At 38.7% G+C, this 25567-nt stretch overlaps 1 protein-coding gene across 1 annotated transcript in view; it reads right to left on the bottom strand.

The window, feature by feature from the left end:
* The window catches only part of ERMP1 (endoplasmic reticulum metallopeptidase 1), a 43986-nt gene that overhangs the window by 12581 nt on the left and 5838 nt on the right, over positions 1-25567 (bottom strand). Inside the window, exons 3-12 of the mRNA XM_019727154.3 lie at positions 24174-24301; positions 23423-23528; positions 14620-14766; positions 13921-14013; positions 11493-11705; positions 10431-10651; positions 6716-6890; positions 6162-6352; positions 2910-3062; positions 124-326 (exon numbers count right to left, since the gene is read on the bottom strand). Of these exons, the coding sequence (XP_019582713.2) occupies positions 124-326; positions 2910-3062; positions 6162-6352; positions 6716-6890; positions 10431-10651; positions 11493-11705; positions 13921-14013; positions 14620-14766; positions 23423-23528; positions 24174-24301 (1630 nt within the window). The remainder of the gene's footprint in view (positions 1-123; positions 327-2909; positions 3063-6161; positions 6353-6715; positions 6891-10430; positions 10652-11492; positions 11706-13920; positions 14014-14619; positions 14767-23422; positions 23529-24173; positions 24302-25567) is intronic.

The raw sequence follows: 25567 nt of genomic DNA on the forward strand, positions 1-25567 counted from the left end.
AAAAACCAGTGTAAATAGCACTTGCCTTTGGTGTGAACCAGTTTAAATAAGGAAGTCCTGATACAGTGACAGGACTGGAGAACAAACTAACCTCCAGCGACAGCAGAACAGTAGTGAACCAACCTGATCAGAAAGTGCACTGGAAGGTACCATGGGAAACCACACAGGGGTGCACTCTCCTCACAGTGAGCCCGGATGGTGTCGTTGATCTCCGGGACGTGAGGGGTTACGTGAGACATTCCGGTGTAATCAAACCCATTGATCCATATTCCAGAGTCCCGCTTAACTACCTTTCCATCCAAGTCATGAAATGTTCTAGTCATATGCTGGAAAGAACAAGGCTAATGAGAAAACTACTGTTTGAACTCCGTCAGCTACATCCCCACCCCAGATTAATAAAAATGGGTAAGTCTGACGATACCCTGAAGTGATGTGGCTGTGGAGCAACAGTGAGGCAGAAGTGTACGCTGGCACGACCACGCTAGGAATCTGTTTAGCGTTACCTAATAGAGTTAAGATGCACATACCCTTCAAGCCAGCAATTCCACTCCTGAATATATACCTTAGAGAAACTCTTGTGAGGTACATGAGTGTTGATTCAACATTGTCCATATTAGCAAAAAACTGGACACCCAAATGTTCATTAACAGTAGAATGGGCAAACAAACTGGGGCATCATCCTACAACAGAAGTCCATTCAGCAACAAAAACTAATGCACTGCAGTGACACAAATCAACATGGAAGATTCTCACAGACTTTTGGGCAAAAGAATATTTATGGTATGGCTTTACCTGTAAGAAGTTCAAAAACAGGCTAAACTATATGTTGTTTAGGGATATATACATATGTGGTAAAATAAGGTAATGATTAACTCCCAACTTCAAGGCAGTGGGTGAGCACTTTGGAGGCCAGGGAGATGGAAGAGGGGAAAGAGCTGGGATCAGGAAAGGACACTTGGGTTTTTCTTAGGTACTGCTAATGTTCTTTCTTTTAAACTTGCTGTTGGATATACAGATGATGGCTTTATTATTTCTTATGAATATATTTATATATTTAAATTTCATATAAAATTTTTGAAAACCTAATTTCAGATTTAAAACACATGAACACTAGAATTCCTTTTAAGTAAGGACTTAAAACACATACATCCTAAGATAAATATACGTACACACCCATGTTCCTTTCATTGTGTTATATGAAGCTAATTCTCGTGCAGAGAAAAACAGGAATCACAGCTCACCACTAGATGACAGACGTGTGCCTAACAGAATTCTATGAAAGGGCACCATGTTCCATCTGGAAAAGTTTTATTAACAGCAGAAAGCAACCTAAAGAATATCAAACAGGAAAAGAAAAAGGACTACATAGGGCAGGGGGTCAGCAAATTACAGCCCCCAGGCCAAATGGCTCACTATCATTTTTATAAATAAAGTTTTATGGAACACAGCCACACTCATTTGTTTAGGTCTTGCCTTATGGCTGCTTTTACTCTGTAAAAACAGATGTGACAGAGACCGTATGGCTGGCAGATCTTAAAATATTTATTATCTGGCCCTTTACAGAAAGAATTCACCAACTTCTGGCACCAAGGAAGACATGAACTCCAAAATCAAATCAGCACAGGAGTTTTTAAAAATAAAAGTCTAGCTCTTCCTAAATACCTCTGATGTAATTATAAAAATTAGCAAGACACTATGTTGTACACCTGAAACTTACAGAATACTGTACATCAACTGCAATTTAAAATAAAGTTTTAAGGGGCGGCTGGATGGCTCAGTTGGTTAGAGCATGAACTCTGAACGTCAGGGTTGCCGGTTCGATTCCCACATGGGCCAGTGAGCTGCGCCCTCCACAACTAGATTGAAGGACAACAAGCTGCTGCTGAGCTGCCAGGGGGGCGGCCAGATGGCTCAGTTGGTTAGAGTGCGATTTGGAGCTGAGCTGTGCCCTCACGACTAGATTGAAGGACAACGACTTGGAGCTGATGGGTCCTGGAGAAACACACTGTTTCCCAATATTCCCCAATAAAAGTGGGGGAAAAAATTTATTTTAAAAAATAAAGTTTTAGAAAAGTAGTAAGTCACTGAAAAACATACTAAATTTCCTAAAAAACTAGCTTTTCTTCACTAAAGGTTTCACAAATAGTAAGATTTGTCACATAAAATGTGTCACTGTGTCCTTCAGGACAATAAACAAAGAGAAGCTGGCCCTTTTTCAAAATCTCCTCTCTGATATTTAAGTTCAGATATGATTACTTATTCAAACCTTTGAATAATTATCTAGGTTATGACTCTTGGCTTTTCTGTCTGGTCACTCCACAACCTCTGACAGAGAAGATGACTGGCAATGAGGCAACTCAGTCCTTTTCCCTGCTTTATGGTACAAGCTCTAAAAAGTGTGCAGAAAAACTTGAAACCTAGCAAAGTTCTAAAACTCATTTTATTACTTTCTATTTTATTTTCATTGTCACATATTACTTTGAGTGTTACCTAAGATCAGTTTTACTAGCATTTTAAAACATCTATTTTATTTTGCCAGTTGACAGGAGTTCGGATTTTTACTCATCCTGCAGACATTTTTATAATATCTACTTCTAAAAACTCATTGTTCCAAGATATAGATTTATTCTTGTTTTTCCAAGTAGCTGCATTTTTACAATTTGAACAGTAATAAAAACAACAAGCAGATATTTCCGATTTGGTCTCTTGGGAGAAAAGTGTGTTTAGCTGATAAGAGTGCCTCTTGCTGGTCAGTTTTTTCCTCACTGCCTTACACAAAATAGTTGAGTAAAAATAAATAGGTCAACAGTAGAAAAGTCAGTTGGTTTTCCTGTTGACTAGTGAAGCTCAAAAACACAAAAGGCTTTCCTCTCCAGAATCTCAAATAACTCACGCAAAATTGCTCTTACCTGAAGAAACACTCTCTTTGGCTTCGGACTGGCAGGATTGGAGCTGTACGGGAAAAAAGTTCCACTGCAAACAAGGAGGAATGTAACTGTACATACCAAAGTTAAAGCCAGCATGGTTTTTTTTGTGCTTTTGGCAAGGTAGATGAAGTTAATCTAAAACACAAAACACAAAAATAGAGAAGTTACCATTGGTGCTTTTAACTATTTTATAACAGGTGTTACCCAACAGATAATGAAGACAATTTATCAGCATGTGCCAACATACTCCACCAGTAAAAAAGCACTATTTATATGGGATTTCCCCGTATCACAAGACAGAGCCCGGTAAGTGAGAGATGCCACGTCTGCCATGCTGGTGGCTTTCTGACAGGCAGCGAGGCGTCGAGAGGAAAAGGGAAAGTGAGATGGTGTCTGCTCGGTTGGCGCAGAAACTAGAGGATGTAGACCCACCACCAGTCAAACCATGACCTTATTTTACTTCCTACTCTATCAATGCCCTGTCAATGGTGCATAACAGACTATTTAACCAAAACATCATGACATCAGGCTTTTATTAAAGAAACAGGTAAGCTTTTAAGCGGAAGAAGGCCTGGTTCAGTAAAATTCAAATTTTCACTCAATGCTTCTGTAATGTGCCAGGTGCTGGATTCACCTGAACTAGCATTTAGATGTACCTTTGCCTGTGGACCTGCATATGAGGAAAAACTGCAAAACAAAGTAATACTGTCCCTTTCAATGCCAAGTTAACCGAAGTCAATACAATCAAACCAACAAATCTGAACTTGGGCAGACAAAGCAAGTGACTCAGTCTCAAGGAGGGCAAGCATCCAGAAAATCCTCAATATGCTTACGTTAGCCTTTTACTTGTGATGAAATCATTGAATTAAAAGCTGTTAGGGAACATACATGACTCCGATCCCTTAGGGGTTCTGAAGGAGTCACTTGGAGAAACAATGATATAGTCCCAGCTCCCCCTTTTGCCTGCTCCCCTTTTGCCTCCTCCCCCTTATCACACACCCTCTAGGGTCAGTAAGTAAAAAAGAACATGAATATGAAAATGTTTATTGTAATGAAAATAAAGAATTAAGCCAGTAGTCATAACTTACCATCGACTCTATTATATAAATTAAAGAATTTTAGATCCACAGTGTAACAGTATCCCATCCAGTGTAACTGCCAGCAAAACAGTCCTGGTCTGATGTGAAAGATGTGAGGTTTTTATAGTAGGAGCACAGAGATAAGACAAAGTCCCCACGGACCCAAGACCATGAGTTAGCAAAACAGAATTTGCTACTTTCATTTAATCAACACAACCAGGAGAGCCCCAGCATGAGATAACCCAGGAAACCTGTTAACTGATCACTTGACAGGAATCTAATTGCTGTCTAGCAAATATATTTTAAAAATCCCCTAGGACTGCAAGAAAAGCTCTCTGAACTGCGCAGTGGTCCAGTTCCCCATCACCCAAGGAGTATGGGCTCAGGGTGAACAAGCCACACTCTCCTTAACACCGCGACACACAAGGAAACAAGGAGAAGGAAAACCCACAGCATCAAAGAGCAGCAGAGCTGTTTCCCAGAATGAAAACTAAATGAGGTTTTTAAGTATTCCAAGAGGCACTCTCCAAAAGCTCTCCTAATGAATTTAGGAAATAATTTAGGGGGTAATATCCTTTCATCCTCTTTTTAATGTTTTCCAAGATGTCCATGCTTTGGGGTCATTTTCAACTTCCACAGTGAGGTTTTCAGAGTTCATTTTTTAATTCTTCCATATGGAACAGCATGAAATGCCCCACATTTTGATCTCATCTTTTATGAGCTTCAATAACTTTCAGTCACTGACTGATTTAAATACACTGGGGGTGTCGAGTGCGTAAGTTAGCTGACTCCAGATGAGGGCCTGATCTACACATGACGAAACTCCACCATCTCTAATCCTCACAACAGCAAACCTATCCTAACAGGTACAGGGGATTTAAAGGCTTAGTATTAAAACCAAAGTAAGTGAACCCTAAAAGCCACAAAAAACATTTTAGAACTCTCCATCCATCCCTGCAAATACCAATAAGGACTTAATCATTATGTTAAACGTAAACTGGCTGGAATGTTCAGGTATCTTTTAGGACTAGTCCAGCTGACCTCAAACAATAGTGTGTGTAAGAATCACTCTCTAGGGCTATATAAGCAGGTGCACATATATAGTTATTTATTGGCTAATGCTGACCATGCATGTGGTATTCTTAACTTGCTGTCTCTAGATCCAAATCTCCACACAAGATGCCCTTTACTGGATCAATATGGAAAAGCTCACTATCTCCCTAGAGGAAACGACAAAGTCGTAACTGCTTTTTCTATACCTACAGGTACGCGCCTAAACTCAAACCTCCGCGTGTACCTGTAGGTATTCAGGAAGTACTTCTTACTCTTAGGAAGTCCAGTGAAAGAGCCACACTACAGACACCAGCCTCCCCTAGGGAGCCAGAGCCCTGAGTCCTGAGGAGTGCGGACACACTGCCAAGGGCAGACCTCTGCCTGGAGCTTCCTCAAACAAAGGGGTTCTGGTTGTCAACCCTGCAGCATGTCTTTCCCTCCCTCTCGAGAGTCCCAGGGAAGAGAGGCAGGGGTTGCAAAGGTGGGACTCTCCCTCTGAGGGCAGAACACTGATAAAAAAACAATGACAACCCTGTGATCCTCTTTCATTATTTGCTAAATAAAAGCATTTTGGGTGTTATTAAGTGTATATCACTCAAAGAGAGACAATTAATGGACTTTGCTGCGCTAGCAGCAAGGTAATAAAGTGATAATGGAAAAAGCCTCATCGGAATTAGTCTTCCTTCACCAGCTCTAACAGCTGTAATAGAACTACTATGTAGGTATTAACATTGGCCTCTAATTAGTAGGTTCAAAACACACTATTACGATTCATTCTAAAAATTCACCACCAAGCCTTCTCTACCAATTCTCACTTGGTATGCATTCTACAAATTCATATTCAAGTAATTTGAAAAGTTATTTATAATCATCAGAGGATTGGGGAGGATGAGGAGGCAAAAATAACAACAAATACCCCATTCTACATTTTCTTACCATACCAAACCCACAATATGCACTGTCATGCACCATTTATTTTGCTTAAGAATGTCTCAATAATAAATGATAAGGAACACTATGTCACAGAATAGTATGGCTACATTCATCACATATTTATATAAAAAACTCAAGAAAGAAGAAAATTAAACATTTTTTTCCTTACAAAATAGGAGGAGAGAATCATCGTACAACCAGCCAAAATGGAAGCCAGCACAACATCAGGTGGAATTTCCGAACCACTCCTCCCAAGGATGGGGGTAAACATCTCAAATACAGCCCAGATGAGGTACAATGCATAAAGATAAGGAATAAACATCCCCAGAAGGTAAAAGGCAATAAATTTTCCGTGGGCACCTAGAGAAAAAGAGAAAGAAAACACACATCTCTGAAATTCTACAGTGAGATTTTTATGGTACTGGTGTACCGTGGCACCTAACAGAAATTAGGTTAAAGGTAACTGTTGCCCTTTTGGTACATGTTATCTAGTAAGATAAAACACTTTCACTCAGAGAAGCTAAAGTACAAATAAGAATTAAACAAAATCCATAAGGACTATATTAGTGTGTGCTCATAAATGTGAGAATGGAATAGGGTATAAAGTATGAGATAAAAATCAGTGTGGTCTGAAAATTTAAAAAACCACAATAGTTCCTGGAAGCTTTATCATACGTATATTAAGGTATTTTCCCATTTGTATCAAAACCAAAAATACCCTACCATGCTGCTTCAAGTCCTTGTACACACAAAGCTTTGTGAGCAACGGAAATGCCACCCAGACAGTACTAAGAAATGCCGAGCAAAATCCTCCGTAAGTGAGAGCTATAAGGGAACCACAATGCACAAACAGCGAGATGTCAAAAAAGATTTCTCCCAGATACTGGTCACTGGCATTCTGAAAGAAAGGAAAACACACAAGTAGTCTCATTTACGGCCCATTCATAAATATTCGATTGTAATCTTAAGTTCCACTGCTCAGAAGAGCGACGTTTTTTTTTAAGCAGGGTCTATCCTTTAAAGTTAACACTGACAAAGGTGCCTCCTATCATGAAGCAATAAATTCAAATTGCTGCACAGGAAAGCGGAATTTAACAAGAGGGGGTGAAAATATCATTACTTGTATATAATCTGTGCTTTTCCTCCACGGGGCTCTAAGTAACCTTTGGAAATGTTCCAAAATAGAAGCAGTCTCCTAAAAACATTCACCTCTGTAAGCTACTCTTTTTATGCAACTTCCAAAGAATTCCAGGCACACTAGAGAAAGGACCTGGGAGTAACAGTACAATTGACTTTCCATATCTGCGGAATGGAAAATCGTTCTTTTTTAATGTTACACTGTTGATGACGTATACTACGTATAGTTAAGCTTACAAAGGTTGCCTTTGTACTGCAAGTGCAGACTTTTTTTTCTTGTCATTATTCCCTAAAGAATACAGTATAACCACTATTTACATACTATTTATATTGTATTAGGTCTAAGTAATCTAGAGATGATTTAAGTTTATGGGAGGATGGAAGTGGGTCATATGCAAATATTATGCCATCATATATAAGGGACTTATTTATGGTAAGCACCAGAGGATGTGGGTCTCTGAGGGGATCCAGAAACCAATGTCCCAGGATACTGAGGGACGACTGTATAGGCTGCTGCAGCGCCACCAACAGTACACCTGGAAAACTGCAGGACCTTTAGAGCATAAGGCCATCTGGGGGTTTTGGCTTGATTCCTGAGTCTTTCCTGTCTCCAACAGGTCTTGTAGTGAAGCTTTTTGCCCGTCCTGGATTCCTGCTACTTCCACACTATAAAATTTAATCAATATTTTTGGGCTTTGAAGTCTGAGCATTCCTGTGCAGCACCTTGAGTTCTTTAGAAGAAAGCTGCCATTCGAACTTACTACATTTTAACATCTGTACTAGTGGTTCTAGTAATGTAAACATGAGAGTTATCATTTCAGTGCTGAAATACCAACATGGAACAGATATCCTTACGTTGTCCTCTTTTCTGCCTTCTTACTTCTGTGTACAGTCCCACGCAAGTTTGTTTTAAAGGACCCTCTTACTTCCAGAGCTCACGCGTTCAAATCACATTTTCAAAACAAATCAAAGTTTATTTGACACACTCCCTTGGCTATTGTTGTTATATACTTAGATGTTCAACATAGTGTTGATCAAGAGGCACGGTCTTTAAAAAAGAGGAAAATAATCCTTGGGATTCAATTTAAATATCACTCAGATATTTAAAAACAAAAGATTTCAGTAATGAAGACTGTAATAACTGAAAATGTTTTACATTAAGTTCCCAGATTATACCCAAAGATCAAACATCCCTCAAATCTAGTTCCCTTCTCCGCATCTCTGTTGATCCCTCCCTGCTCTGCCTGTTCCAATCCATTCTATACACTGTTATCAGAGTTTTTGTACTAAATCACAAATTGTCTCACTATCCTGCTTAGGAAATTTTAACGGTGGCCCCAATGATTTTTAGGGTGCAACTTCACCATGGCCTGCTTTTCCAGTTTCTGTGCTATCACCTTGTCTTCACCACACTGAACTATTTATGGACTATGACCCCAACACATCTTGTATATTACCACCTTTGACTGCCCATCAACCTGTTCTCTATCTGGCACACTTCCACTCATGCTTCAAAAACCCAGTTCAAATGTCACCACCTCCTGCATGAAGCCTTCTTGACTTCTATAAACAAAATTCATCTCTCCTGGCCCTGTATTCCTATCCCTCTATGTGTCACTCTATTTCACTTCCTCCCAATGGACTGTAATCACTGTGGTTTTCCCATCTTCCCAAAGGAAACTGTGAGCTCCTCAAAGAAAGAAACCACATCCTTATGCATCTCTGTGTCACCAGGCCTTAGTATGGTGCTCAAAGAATATTTGTGAAATGAAAATGAAACACATTACTCCTTCCATTGAGCTTTCAGCCTGAAGTTTTATGATTGGACAACTGAAGTTGGTCAAAGTCAATGGAATTTTACTAAGCATTCCTGTGGCCACCCCCTCCCCTATCCCCTCCCACCTACGTGCTGTATCAACAATAGCCACACTCTGGTTCCATACCATTGCACTAAGAATAAGCATGTGAAATTGATCCCCATGGTGTAATTCTTTTGGAAACTGAAGCCACTAAGATACAAGTATTAGCTTAACCATACATGGATGGCTAACCTCAAAGAACCTTTCTTAAATGAGGGCTGCTAACAAGAACAGCTCCTCAGACCATATCCCAACATTAACAATAAGTGGAAGGATGCTGGATTTCAGGCTTCCATGTGTCCCTTCCAATCCCTCCAAGGACAAACTGAAACAAAACAGGTGCACATTGCCTTTCTCAAAATAATGGAGCTAAAAAATATTTTTCCCTTTAACTCACTTAGAAACTATCAAAAACCATGGCTCACTCTCTCACTCTAATTTATTTTTAGTCCTATTATTTCAACCCTAATTCCTAATTTTATCTTTATCAAATAACTATAGAGTTGAAACCATAACAATATGACGTTATCTAAATCAGCATAAATCATTTTGGGGCCCTATCTCCCCATATGCATGCTGTCCAAATTTACATCAGCATAGGTTAAAAAAAAGGTGAAGGGAACTGAAGAGAAAACTTTAAGTGTAGCTTTAAGTGTAACAGTCTTTCAGACAGCAAATACTTGCTGTGTGTCAGACACAGGGATAATGAACAAAACAATCCCTGCCCTCATGGAGTTTACAGTCCAGGGGAGGACAGAGTTATTCAGACCTAAATAACTGGGGTAGCCCAGGGAGGGCTGGTAGATTCAAGAGCATGGTTACAAAAACTTAGGCCGATTCGGCATATGCCAGAAGGCTGTGCTAACAAGCCTTGCTGTCTCCATCACCCCAAATACCGTTTACAGCTTTATAACGTCATCGGAAATCTTCCAGAAAGCCCTCAGAATAAGAAGCCTTTCAGAAATTGACCACAGTTCTGGGAGCCTGTTTCCTATAACCACGCCAAACAGTTTTTGATAGATCAGGCCAATACAGGCATGTACCACATAATGACATTTTAGTCAAGGACAGACCACATATATGACAGTGGTCCCATAACATTATAATGAAGCTGGAAAATTCCTGTTGCCTAGTGACACTGTAGCCATCACAAAGTCACAATGCATGACTCGTGCTTGTGGTGATGCTGGTGTAAACAAATGCCCTGCATGGCCAGTCTACAAAAGTGCAGCACGTGCAGTTACAGGGGAAAGGTCTCCCCGCTGGGTTTGTATCAGTGCCCTCTATGACATTTGCACAATGACAACGTTGCCTACTGACACATTTCTCAGAACGGATCACCACTGCTAAGTGGAGCGTGACTGTACGATGAATCCCACTTGAGTTTGTCTTTAATCCTTGAAGGCAGCAAAGAGAAATCAATAAATATGCCAAACACTTACCACATAATAAAATCTTTTCGCGAGGGTATGTATGAATATTATTTTGGCTACCGCTGCAGTTCCATATAGACAAACGGAGACATAGAAGTGGTTATACCATGAGAGCGACTGTCCAATCAGAGAGATGAACACTGCTATAATGAGAACGGTCACCAAGCTAGTGAACCAGCTTATCAGCGTGATGCCCACTCCACAGAAGAAGTCCTTCGTGTAGTTATCCGCTAGTGAAGAGAAAACACAATGTGGAGACCACCATCTTTATCAAATAATTTCATAACCAGTAAGGAGAGTTAAAGGGACGAATGTTAAAACAGAAAATTCACCACAGTTAAAACGTATCAAAATGTCCTAGGGGTAAGGTTTGTTAAATACTAGAGCAGGGAAGGTATCAATGAATAATATTCAAGTTAACATTTGCTGAGAGTCTATAACTCAAAGAGACAAGTCTCCCAGGCATAGTTCAGGCATATTCCTGACTAGGAAAGTGGGTAATCTTAATCTTCCTCACCTTTGGGATGCTTCGTGTATTGAAATATCAGCAAGAATGGAAGGCAAAGTTCCACATAAAATCTTGCTAAAAGAAGCTAACACGGGAAAAGAGGTGACAGGAAAATAACTGAATAAAGGATTATTTAAATTGCTACTAAATATTTTATCTGGTATAGCATGCACCAATTCAGGCTATAAACCATTTCAAGTAGAAGACCAATTTAACCAGAAGCAATTCATTCATCCTTCAAAACCGTGTGCTATTGGGCTGCAGTGTGGACAAGATGTTTTAATGGGGCTTTTCACTAAAAGTTAATCTGTACAAACCATTTTTCAATAGCTCCTATGGGGTACTTCTAAGGAGTGCACTAAGTACACAAAAATTGCCTGCTTCACGAAAACCAAAAGCATAATGAGCATATTAATCTGATACTTTTAGAAATTACTCATATATCACATATTATTTTTATTCAGACTTTCAACTTCTTGGAAAGATATAAGCAAGCTAACTAAAAATCTTCAGGCAAATCCTTTATTCATGCCAGTATTGCCGTTTTAGGGGAAAATACTTACTCTTACGTTTGGGCTGCAACAATTTTTTGCCCAGGTACAGAACCACCACCATTACCACCACGCAGTTGATTATGGAGCCAACACGAGATGGGTAGGCAACAACAAACAGGCCGAGTACATCAAAGAAGACCATGTTCCCATGTCGATACTCAGAAGAAGAAACCAACGTATCAGATGTGGCTAGATACTTAAGAACTGCTAAAATGTTGTCACCTAGCAGTAAAGAAAAGAAGGATAAAGTTGAATGAACCATCCACTCTTTGAGTAAAGGAATACCTAGAAAGAATGTGAACAGAAATAGCTTTCCACCATCCTGCTGCTCTCCCTGACGTTTCTTACCAAACTTCTCAAATCAAGTCCATGGCCCTATTCTTGTTTCCTTCCCACTTAGAGGTTCAGCCAACCGGCCTTCCTCCTTTCCCTTCTATTAGAACCATTCTGTGATCAACTGCACCCTCGCTCGCTGTTGACAAATCCAATGGCTGTTTCTTAGTCCCTGTTCATTTAATATCTATTTAATGTAGCAGACCCTGCTCTAGACACCAGAAATTGTGGTGAACCAAGAGACAAAAAGGCCTCTCATGAAGCTCACAGACACTGAACAAGTTATGACATGTGTGTTTAGAATTAATAAGGAATGCCAATTATATCTCAATGAAAAAAAAAATAAAGAGAGGTATTAAAGTCCCCTGGGAACGTGTCATAGGAGACTAATGAGTTTGAGAAGTCAGGGAATCGACCCTGAGGAAGCGATATTTTTAGCTGAAGGATGAATAGAAGCTAGCTACAATGGGGGAGATTGTCCAGCCGGAGAGAACTGTGCAGATGAAGGCCCTGAGGGAAAGTTCCAAATACAGAAATAAAAGTCATGAATGAGGACAGAGTGATTCAGCAAAGAAACTGGAGATCAGGGAGAGTCATTATCAGGAAGAACCTGGAATATCAGAGGTTTATAATGGATATTTGTTCAATCAATCAATGAGTGGATGAGTTTGACCTTTATCGTAGGGGCAGTAAGAAGACTTGAATGATTGGCATTTCTTCCTGCTGCTCATCCCATCCTTGACCTTCTCTTCTTTTCACTGAAGACACCACACTGTCTTACCATGGGATTTCTTTCATGGGCTTCTCTGTCTGCCTTAAAATGAGTTTTCCCCAAAGCTCAGGTTTAGTCCTCTACCTTTGCTTCACTCTTCCAAAAAGCATTTCCATGCTCTATACTTCTGTGGTATTCTCTATGGCTTTAATTCCCAAGCCCATATACCAAGTTCTGCCAAGAGCTCTACACTGTATCTGTATTTTCCCCTGATGGGTTCACAGACCCCATCCATGTTGTATGTCTGATGGAGTTCTCAGTCTCCGTCCCCTCTCCATTACTGCTCTGGGTGAGGGTCACCCTCCCACACCACTGTATGGGCAGTGCCATCACCTTTTCCCAGCTAGCTAGGCTTTATACTTCGCAGTCATCTTTGCTGCCATCCATCTGATGCATCCCTTCTATTTAACCTGTCAAGTCTTGTTCAATTTACATCCAAATGTATCTAATTTGCTATCCCTCCCCTTTCCTTTCTAGCTTTTCTCAGCACCGCAGCTCAGGTCCTCATTATTCCACACTTACATTGCTGTCTCCTGGCTTCAATGACCGGCTCCGGGCTCTCCCCCATCCCCACCACCCACTCCGCACAACACCAGACTAACAGCATTTTACACCATCATTTGCTCATGAACTCAGGTCTTCAGTGATTCCTTATTTCTACAGCATCTTCTTGCTGATTTTTAAAGTCTTCTACAATTTTCTCTTCCCCATACACTTGTACCTCATTTCCTTCTATTTCTGAAAATACAACTTCCATGTAGATTGTAGTCTGACAATCTTTCACCAACCACCACACATACATACCCTACTCAAGGTGTGCTCTTACCTGGAACATCCTGTCCACTGGGCCAAATCCTACCCACTCTTTAAGGCTCAGCATCAGACTCACCTCCCCTGATTACTCCAGATCTCTCTGGAAAGCACCTGCCCCTGTGTAGTCCTGACACCTGTCCGATAACCCTCTCACCAACCCTCAGGACCCAACCTTGGATCGATGTAACTTTTCTATACCTGGGCAAGCTGCCCAAATGTGTTGGTGCCACCTCCAATGTATAGCTTCCATTTTGACTACACTCTCATTGCTCAGCAATCCTACCATAACCTTGGGTCAACTCCCTTTCCGATTCCTCACAATGAAGCCTTATGTTCTTAATTGCTAAACTAGACTTCAAGGCTACAATTCATGCCCTCATGTCTCTAACTCCAGAGCCCCAGCTGATTCACACCATACATTGGCTCCCTATACAGAAGCCACAAAATATTTATAGGTTTATAGATCATCCCTAATCTTCCATCTTACCATATATGAAAAGTCTAAATTAGAATACCAACCTGCTCTCTGAATGGAATCTGTTAGAATTCTGTCCGCTGTGTCATACTTGGTGTGATAAATGTATCCGTTCTCAATAAAAGCTAAGTCTATTCCTAAGACATACAGAAAAAAAAAAGAAAAAAGGTCATTTTGCTCTAAAAATCAACTTTGCTTTAGGCTTATTTATTTAATGTGTTAAATTCTTAAAAGAGAAAATATCAAAGCAGTGGCATGATTGCTTTGTCACATTTATGGCTGAATGATGTAAATTCTTTTCCTAATTCTTACAGAATCTATAGCTATGGTACCTAACTTAATACATCTGCCATCTACATACGTGCCAGGCCAGAGCCAAATTTTAACTTCAAATAAGCTGAAGAAGCCACCAAGGGTGTTGGCAAAGCAAAATAACAATGAAAGTCAAAGACCCCTCAAGGATCTATTACCACCTTTTGGGAATGACCTGCTGAACAGTTCTCTGTTCTTCTGTCACACAGTGGGGCAAGACGATATGTTCTAGAAAAGGCAAGCATTTAAACTAGACTGTAGTTTAAATGAAAACGAAAATATTAGGGACTTAGTTTCAGGGAGTCAGAATACAGAGCTCTAAGAGAATTTGCTCTCAGAAAATGCTGTTTACTCACAAACTTCCAAAAAGTAAAATAAATTTGCCTTTGATTAAGCAGTCACACTACAGCCCATAACAACTGACAAAATACCTGGAATGTTCCCAAAATCCCTGTAGATGCGAAAGTCAGTATCTGAAGGAATAATTCCACTCTGGAAAACCTCCTGAGCGACCACAGAAGCGAAAGGGTGTTTAGCTGCTAAAACATAAGCTTGGACCAACCAGGGATTTTCAGGACCTGAAATGGAACATGACAATATAAGTTTCTGGTTGTTTCTTAAACATACCAACTTTTTAATAAGCTTAAAACAGTTACTGTGGTGGTTTGGAGAGAAAGACCCAGTGTTTTGGGTTTTTTTCAATCATTTTTTTTCTTTACTTTCCAACATTTCTTGGATCAATGTGTATGACTTTTAGAATGAAAAGTAACCTTTCAGAAAGTTAAACATCATCAGTAATCAGACAATACAGGCCTCCCAGTGTGATGCACTGAGAAGAATACAAACATAAAACAGAGAAAGAAAAATGATGATGGGGAAACTGGTTATCAAACCATATCATGTTAAAATACTATTAAAATATTACTATTAAAATGATGCTGTTAAAATATTAAAGCTATGTAAAACAGAGCTAAACTATAAAGAAAAGTGTCATAAAAATCAGGATAATGGCTACTCTTAGATGAGAGGTAGGGAGTTATATTTGAGAAAAGACAAGTGAAAACTTCTGGGAGGGGATAGCAAAAATCTATTCTCTTTCATGAGTGGAGGTTAGAGGGGTACTCACCTTACAATAATTAAGTTTACACTTTCATATTTTCATGTGTTTCATATAATGATTATAATATATCTAATAAAACATGGCAATTAAATGCTATGTTTGCTCCTAAATTGGTACTCACATTAAAAAACAAAACAACTGGAGAAATTTGAATATGCACTGTTCATTAGATAATAGTTTTACATTAATGTCATATTTTTGAGTGTGATAAATGTACTGTTATGAAGGAACATATCCTTTTATCTTCTGAGTAATTACATTGAGATTATCTGTTAAGATGGTTTTCCTCCTTTATTCTAATAGTGGTGAATTACATAGATTGATTTTTCAAATGGTAAACCATCTTCATTCATGGTAAACCATCTTCATTCACCATTCAGTAAAATTGCAGGATATACTCGTAACATTAATATATAAAACTCAGTTGCATTTTATACACTAATAATGAACTGTCAGATAGAGAAATTAAGAAAACAATCCCATTTATAACTGCATCAAAAAGAATAAAAAAAAAACAACTAAGAATAAATTTAACCAAGAAGTTGAAAGATCTATACACTAAAAACTATAAGACCCTGATGAGAGGAACTTCTAAAAAAGACACAAATAAATGAAAAGACTTCATACTAATGAATTGAAAGAATTAATAATGTTTAAATGGCCATAACTACCTAAAGCAATCTACAGATTCAATGCAATCCTTATCAAAATTCCAGTGGCATTTTTCAAAGATATAGAACAAACAATCCTAAAATTTGTATGGACGAAAAGAACCCGAATAGCCAAAACAATCTTGAGAAAGAAGAACAAACCTGGAAACATCACATTTCCTGATTGCAAACTGTATTACAAAGCTATAGTAATCAAAACAGTATGGTATTGGCATAAAAACAGACACAAAGATCACTAGAACTGCGCCCTCCACAACTAGATTGAAGACAACAAGCTGCTGCTGAGCTTCCAGAGGGGTGGCCAGATGGCTCAGTTGGTTAGAGCGTGAGCTCTCAACAAGGTGCCAGTTCAATAGTTCAATTCCCACATGGGATGGTGGGCTGCACCCCCTGCAACTAAAGATTGAAAACGAAAACTAGACTTGGAGCAGAGATGTGCCCCCCACAACTAGATTGAAGGACAGCGACTTGGAGTTGATGGGACCTGGAAAAACACACTGTTCCCCAATATTCCCCAATAAAAAAATAAAAAAAAGAACAACCACAATGAGGTATCACCTCCCACCTGTCAGAATGGCTATCATCAAAAAGATTAGAGATAACAAATGTTGGTAGGATGTGGAGAAAAGGTTCCACTGTTCCCTGTGCACTGTTGATGGGAACGTAAATTGGTGCAGACACTATGGAAAACAATATGGAGCTTGCTCAAAAACTTGAAAATGGAACTACCATATGACCCAGCAATTCTACTTCTGGGTACTTATCCAAAGGAAACAAAAATACTAACTTGAAAAGATATATGCAGCCCTATGTTCACTGCAGCATTATTTACAATAGCCAAGATACAGAAACAACCTAAGTGTCCACTGATAGATGAATAAAGAAAATATAGTATGTATATACAATGGGCTATATTCAGCCATAAAATAAATCTTGTCATCTGCAACAACATGGATGGACCTTGAGGGTATTATGGTAAATGAAATAAGTCAGACAGAGAAAGACAAATACTGTATGATCTCACTTATATATAAAATCTTTTTTTTAAAAAAAAAAGCCCAAACTCATAGATACAGAGAACAGATTGGTGGCTGCCAGAGATGAGGGTGGCTGAAATGGGTGAATGTGGTCAAAAGGTACAAACTAAGTCCTGGGGATGTAATGTACATTATAGTGACCATAGTTAACGGTACTGTATTGTATATTTGAAGTTGCTAAGAGAATAGATCTTGAAAGTTCTCATCACAAGAAAATAAAATTGTTAACTATGTGCAGTGATGGATGTTAATTAGACTTATTATGGTGCTCATTTTGCAATATATACAAATATTGAATCATTATGTTATAATACCTGAAACTTAAAAAAAATATATGTTTTATCCCTGAAATAAGCTCAACTTGGTTGGTAAGCTTTATCCTTTTTTGTATGTATATATACACATATACATGCATTGCTGGATTCAGTTTGCTAATATTTTATTTAGGATTTTTGCATCTAAGTATGGCTCTTATCTATCAAAAGTATCTACCAAAGCTGAATATGTACACCTTATGCCTCAGTAATTCCACTCAGAAATGTGCATGCACATACACGTGTACCAAAATAAATTTACAAGAATGTTCGTAACAGCACCATTCATAAGAGCCAAAATTTAGAAACAATCTAACATCGTCAGTAGAATGGATATTCTTGTCAGTGGGATACTATTCATCAATGAAAGAGAATAAACTACTGCAAACACAACATAGATGAATCTTACATAATGTTGAGTAAAAAAAAAAAAAAAAAGCTATCTAGGGCAGCTGGTTTTCTCAGTGGTTAGAGCACAGTGTTTGTAACACCAAGGTTGCCGGTTCGATTGCCCCATGGACCAGTGAGCTGCACTACTCCCCCCCCCCCCCCCCCCCGCCACGATTTGACTGAAAATGACTTGACCTGGACTGATGGGTCCTGGAAAAACACACTGTTCCCCAATACAAATTAAAAAAGGAAAAAAGCTAGCTACAAAAAAACCCCCATAGCATACGAGTCAATTTATAGAAAGTTCATATACAGGCAAAATTAAATATATCAAGATGCGAGCCAGAACAGTGGCAACCTTTTTGGGGAGGAGTGACGAGGAAGGGACACGAGGGAGGCTTCTGGAGTGCCCGCGATACTCTTAATCCTGATCTGGGTTCTGGTCACATGATTATATTCAGTTTGTAAAAATTCATTAAGCTGAACACTCAACAGCTGTGCGGTTTCCTTTCATTACAATAAAAGATGAAATAAAGGCACCTAAAAATAAAAGTTTAAGCTCATTTTATGCATTGTACTATAAAAATTACTTGAGAAAAACATAAGACCCATCAGCAGGAAAGGGCTTTCCAGTTTTGAATATCGGCTACCTGGCCTTTAAGCGTACAGACCCACTGCTGCCTGCCAGTGCCCCAGCCCTATGCCAGCCTCTCACCCACTGCCCACCATGGCCTACAGTCAAGTTTTGGTGTAAAAAAGGCAGGCTGGGGGGACTGAGATGGGGACGGTAGATCCGCTCCTGCATAAGATACTCTCCATGACATAAACAAGGCAAAGGGAGCCCTCACACGAGAAATTAGACTTGAGGATTTAACTCAGTGGTCATCAATCCTAAGAGGGAGGTATTAATACTATTCCAATTTTTCAGATGAGGAACCAAAGCATGGAGCAGTTATGTGACTTGTCCAAGGTTGCACGCCTTGCGTGTGCTACAGCTGAGATTTGAACTTGGGTCATCTGACTTCAGAGCCTGTGCTCTTCTTATTACCCTATCTTGAATTCCCCAGAATGCTCTTACCTTAATTATCTCCTAGAGAAAGGTGGAAGGCAGATACAGAAATATTTTCACTTTACATTCTTTCTCCTGCCATCATCTAAATCCTACGATGCATCCAGTTTCTTGTGCATTGATTTCTTCTTAAACAATGAGGCCTGTCTTTCTTAATGCAAGGGGTAGGGACATGTGGGTTGTTTAGAGGAGGTATATCTCGTATCAAGAATGACAAGTCAAAGTTCCCTGAAAGTCCAGAAGAAGCAGACCCAACTTAATCAAACAGCATCATATCTACCTGCTCTACTTTCTAACTTTACTTGGTGGCATCAATACCCAGAAGAAACAAAGAAAAAAAGAAGAATTAATAAAGGAGACTGAGAGCAATGAATGCTGCTACAGAAGCCAAGTATGATGAGGCCTGAGAACTGACCACTGAATTTGGCAATGTGACTTTTACAAGATCAGATTTAAAGCTAAGTACAACTAGTTCAAAAACAGTTGCAAAGGAATTCCACTCTCTTTAAGAAGAGAGAAAAAGCATGTTCGTGTGCTGATGTAAATGATCTCACAGGGAGGGAAAAAGTAATGATTGAAGAAGGGAAAGAACGTTTAAGTCACCATTAATATAACCAGTCTCTATGCATGGACCTGGAAGGTGTTTTCAATTTTTTACTCATAAAAAAGCCAAGAAGACTATGCAGTACTTAGTTCTATGTGTCTATGTGCAACTATTTCTATAGGATAAATTCCTGTAAGTGGACCTCCTGGACAGAAGGATCTGCACATTTTATAAAGTGGCACGTATTGCCAAACTGCACCCAAACTGCATCCGTCTACGCTCCCACCAAAGTGTACGAAAATGCCTGTCCCTCTATATTCGGCAACACAGGGCATTATCATTCTACCTACTTTTTGCAAATCTAATATAAAAAAATTCTTACTGTTGTTTGAATTTACATTTCTTCTAAAATAAGACTTAATTGTCTAGTTTGGCGGCAGCTTAAAAAGTTAAACATAAATTTACCATATGACTCTACCAATTTCATTCATAGGTATCCAGCCAAAAGAAATGAAAATGTATGTCCACACAAAGACACACAAATGTTCATAGCAGCATCATTCAAAACAGCCTCAAAGTAGAAAACAACCCAATCAACTGATCAACGAAATGAGGCATATCCACTCTATGGAATCTATAATTCAGCCATAAAAAAGAATAAAGTCCTGATACGTGCTACAACATGGATGAATCTCAAAAAATGCTACACGAAGTGGAAGAAGCCGGGCTGCTAATGAGTACGGGGTTTCTCTTTGGGGTGATACAAAGATTCTAAAATCGATTGTGGTGATGACAGCACAACTCTGTGAATATCTAAAACCCACCAAATTTTATACTTTAAATAGATGAACTGTATAATATGTAGATTATATATCAATAAAGCTGTAATTTTTCTTAAAAGAATACGATCTCAAGCAGGTTATAAAATAACAGATTATAAAATAACAGTATTATCCCAGTTTTTTGAGAGCGATCTATATACGAAATAGGTAATATATAAAATATATTAATGTGTATGTACAGAAAAAATTGCAGAAGGGTAGAGACTAAACTACAACACCGCTTTGCCCTGGGTGGTAGGATTACAGGGGCATGGATATTTCTTCACAGGAGTAAAAAAGGAATCCATGACTCCTTTGCTTATGGGCTCTTTTCTACTCAGGGTTGATATTATTTGAATTTTTTATAAGGAACATATATTACTGGTTTAATATGTTTCAATTTTAAAATAATGGATTTTACAATACCTTCAAAATTATTAAATCAAGCCTTTTAGACTCATGATATAAATCACTGACCTGGTAAGTCAAGTCATTCTTTAATGCATTCTGGCCCTTTTGAAAAATTAGGTAGTAATGATTATTCTAGTCACTAAAATCTCCCCAAATGAATGTCTCTCTCTGAAGTGACAATGGAGCACTAGACAGTACAAACTGTTTTAACCGAAAAGTTTCCAGGACAAGGACAAGTGCTACTGCACAGGAAAGAAAAGGGCCTGTTCAAGAATCTGAGGACAGAGCCATCTAGCATACATTCTCAAGCAGAACTCCAAATCCAGGAGGCCTTTATCCTCTTTTAGTCAAACGTGGAAGCAACAATAACTAGCTCTCTGAAAGCCATTCCCACAGGAAAGCTCGTCTTTTGTAGGCAGCAGCTGCTGGAAGTGAGAGAAATACGGGAGAGGTACTGGAATGTCAGAAAGCACCCGGAAAGCTTCTGGGGATGGCGTTTAGCCACAAGAATAAGCTACTGTAACCTAGAGGGAAAACAATGTATAAACACTCAGAGAAAGGGGGGAACATTCTCTCCAAATCTTCTGTAAGATGCCCCTCCAGAAAAATATTAATTTTGAAATGGGAGGATTTATTTTAGAATGAGTAAAACATTTAAACTGTGTATATGTTGCTAACTAGTAACAAGTCTGTTATTGCCTTATTATTAATCATATGCAATGCAAAAATTTAAAGACTACATAAAACTATAAAGAGTCTAAGTAAAGCAGTTAAGACAGTTCTGGGTATAAATTCATGAAGCAGTGGCGACTGCCAACTGTTGATTGACATTTTGCTTCATCCCCCACTCCAGCCACACCCACCACAGCTCCACCACCCAGCAGTGACTGTTAAGACAGTTCGTTTATATCCTTCCACACAATGCAATTATACCTAAAATGTATACAATTATAGGCTTTTTATGTCACACTAGCTACACTTAGTAAAAAAGAGTGCAGACTAAGCTAGTCAGGCCTAGCAAAAGTGAGTACTTAATAAACGTATATAAAGGAATTGACTTGGGTCTAGACCTCACTAACCCAAGGTAAATGTGTTTTAACCTCTCTGGACTATATATATATATATATGTAAAATATATTTATATGCATAGGATACATATGCATTAATATATGTGTGCAGAAAAAAATTCAGGACAGGTACAGACTAAACCTTAGGACTGGCTTTTCTTTGGGTCACAGGTGCTGTGATGATACATTAAAAGCATACATCTATAGGCATTTAACATGCAGTACACTTCCAGGAGGGGACATCCACAAAGACACACTCCTGCCCATGTCAAGCCCTGACATTTTTACCAGAGAAAAGAAAGACGCCGTGTCGTCTTTTCTTACGGAATTTTCTCTTGCTGCTTTTTGATCTGGTGGTGGTTGTATCAAGTGTTTCTCCTGTCCTGACTGAATCCAAGAATTAGAGGGAATGGGTAATAGTGCAGCAGCTACTTACTCTTATGGACATCAGATACCGGCCTCTCCTCCTTAGTCAGATGAAGAGTAAGAGTGAGCAGAAAGCTCTAAGAGTTGAAAAAGAAAGCAGAACCTTGCTTCTCCCCTGATGACCTTGAGATTCTCAAAGGTTTAGCTGAAGTAACATATACATCCATTTTGAAGGATAAAAGTTTAAATTAAGTTGGATGGAGAATATTAAAATATGGTAATTTTTTTTGTTTAGGTTATAAAGACATATTAGCAGATCTTTGTAACTTAAACAATACCACACCAGTAAAGGGTGCTAAAAAACAAGTTCCTACATCATCTTCCTCCCTATTCCTAGTCCATCTCATGCCCCAAAACACTCCTCATTATAAAACTTCCAGCACATGCTACATCTCTGGCTACAATGCATTATCCAAACTACTACCATGTTTCCCCGAAAATAAGACCTAACCGGACAAGAAGCCCTAGCATGGTTTTTCAGGACGACATCCCCTGAACATAAGCCCTAATGCGTCTTTTGGAGCAAACCTTAACACGTTGTGTACGGCGGGGTTTAAATCCCTCGTGAAGATTCTCGTGATCCGTACGCAACGTGTTAATATAAGACCTGGTCTTATTTTCAGGGAAACACGGTAACAGAGTGGGAAATGGCATGGAACTTCCAACATCAGGTTTTAGTACGCCCTGGTTACAAAATATCAGCTTGGAATTCTATTAAGAAAGATGACAATTAATACCTAACAACTTAACTGACAAGTTATCTTTATAACTTATAATTTTGTTATCCTTGGAAAAGTTTAACCATAAAACTAAAAATACTTCTCTGGCTGATTACATAGTACTGGATTTTTATGACACTCAAATGAATTCAATAACAAAGTTCTTTAACTACAGGTAAATTTTCTCATTTTAATTCATGAAATGATTGTCGTGTAATATTATTTATATCATAATCACCCATAATGGATAAAAGAAAGTTCACCACCTATGTGATAATCTGGTTAGTAGTTAAGAACAAGGGCTCAGAAGCTGGACTGCCTAGGTTCCAATCCCACTGTGCCATTTACAAACAGTGAAACTTTAGGCAACTTATAATCTCTCTTGACTCAGTTTCCTCATCTTTAAAATGAGGGTAATGACAGTACTTATCCCTCATGTTGTTTTGAAGATTAGTGACATATACAATATAAAATGCTTTGAACATTTGTTATATAATAAGCACTATACAAGTATTAGATGCTATTAAAAGAATGTTCATTTCATTAGAGCAATTACTTACGTTCAAAAACTTTCCACTTTTATAAAAACAAGAAGTAAAGTACACAATGCAAGTGACTTAAAATACAAAATATAGTCTCACATACCTGTTTGGAATACAAGTTCTTTCCCTCCTACACCTGCTGCCTCCAGGTTAATAAATGCACGAATCAAGCTGGCCCAGGGGTGCTGAGTAATGAAACCATGACTGGCCTGAATGAGAAGGAAAAAACAAATATAGGTTAAACAATCTGAAATTATCCATGTCTCTATTTCACTTATTGTAAAGACAGAACATCTATGTGGATAAGAGGAAGAATAGGAAAATAATCATTTTTTTCAGACAGTATGTAAAGACCTCTATCTGTTTCTCTCTCTGCATAACTGCCGTGTATAGTTTGCTGAGTGGAAAGTCACCATCCCAGACGGCAGCTTGATTTCCATCAGTGATGCCAAACAACATCCTTGATAAGTATGAGGCTGCACACAAAAAAAGGGCAACAAATAGGAGAAGAGAAGGGACAACCCTCATGGTTGGGTATTCATGCTGTGTGTCTGCCTCAAAACATCTCTGAAACTCCAGTGTCAAAGAAAACCTGAGGTGAATAATTGTGCCATCACAGAGCCCCTAATTTTATGAATCAAACACTGACAAGATGATCTGTTGTAAGCTGAGTTTTCAGATGTTGAACATGTATACATAAGTGACTGTAGAATTTTTAAAGTACTGCCAGGTACAGTATTTCTTTGCATAGGATTTTATGATACTACTCAAATAAATAATCAAAATGGACAAGGGTTAGCTACTATTATTATCATTGTTATTCAAGGCTAGTATTTAAAACAGTAACATCGCACCTGCAGGACATTTTCCTCAGCACCATTGAAGAGAAATATGACAGCATGATGTAAGGCTTCTGAAGATGCTGACAAGACGCGAAGGACTTCCAGCATCACTGAACAGCTAACTGCATCATCACTGGCACCTTCAAATCAGAAAAACAAATTTGCTGCTCAGATTTTTTAAAACCTTTACAGTATGAACCATTAGGTCTAAGAATGGGGTGTTCTCATTGAGGAAGCATCACAGAGCTAGCAGCAAGACGAGAAGCATAATTCTGTCTGTCACCATTAGGTGACAAATGCACCCACCAGCAGTAAACTCCATGAGGACAGGGCTCTTCACTTGTTCACTTTCAATGTCTAGAACCACACTTAGCCAAGAGGAGTCACTCAATTAGTATCTGTTGAATCATCAACCAGATGGGACCAAATTAACACTGAAAACTGGTATTCTCATCAACCCAAAGCAATTTGTTCCCTTCTTTATCTTTATTCCACATCCTCTGTAATATTCTCACTTCTGGTGTTTACAGCTTCCTAGATCATCTCCCCCTGCCACCCACTCCTTTCCTGCTTGGTTTCCTGCCAAAATCATAAAAGCTGCAGATCACTCCGCATTTACGGAGGCGTCAGTTTGGATGGTGCAGCATTTTTGAAGGTTTCTCCAAGGAACCTTAGATACAGGAAAGGAGACTGATAACCTAAGTATTATCCTTTGTACCAATACAGATAAAGCAGAGTATTGGTATATGTACCAATACTCATCAAATCACTTAACTTCTTGATTCAGAAACTTCATATATTAATTCAAGATGATTATACAGATGATTTTAGTGCCTTGATTCTTTTTAAAGTACTGTAAGAGGTAGTTAAAGGAACTGATTGGATATTTGATGATATTAAGGAATTATTACTTTTTAAGTGAGATAATTCATGGTGTTATAAGCATGTCAAAAAAGATGATTTATCTTTCAGTGATACAGACAGAAATACAGCACAACAGATACAGCTGAGATCTGCTTCAACATGATGAAGGGCTGTAGGGGTCAGATAAAGAAACAAGATCAGAATGTCCAAGCTGGGTAATACCATGTTTCCCCGAAAATAAGACCTAACCGGAAAATAAGCCCTAGCATGATTTTTCAGGACATCCCCTGAACGTAAGCCCTAATTCGTCTTTTGGAGAAAAACTTAATATGTTGTGGTTCCCCGAAAATAAGACCTAGCTAGACAATCAGCTCTAATGCGTCTTTTGGAGCAAAAATTAATATAAGACCCGGTCTTATTTTACTATAATATAAGACCAAGTCTTATATAAGACCGGGTCTTATTTTACTATACTATAAGACCAAGTCTTATATAAGACCGGGTCTTATTTTACTATACTATAAGACCAAGTCTTATATAAG

The sequence above is a fragment of the Rhinolophus sinicus genome, chromosome 16 (assembly GCF_057876585.1).
Source record: "Rhinolophus sinicus isolate RSI-liver-muscle chromosome 16, RSI-T2T, whole genome shotgun sequence".
NCBI lineage: Eukaryota > Metazoa > Chordata > Mammalia > Chiroptera > Rhinolophidae > Rhinolophus > Rhinolophus sinicus.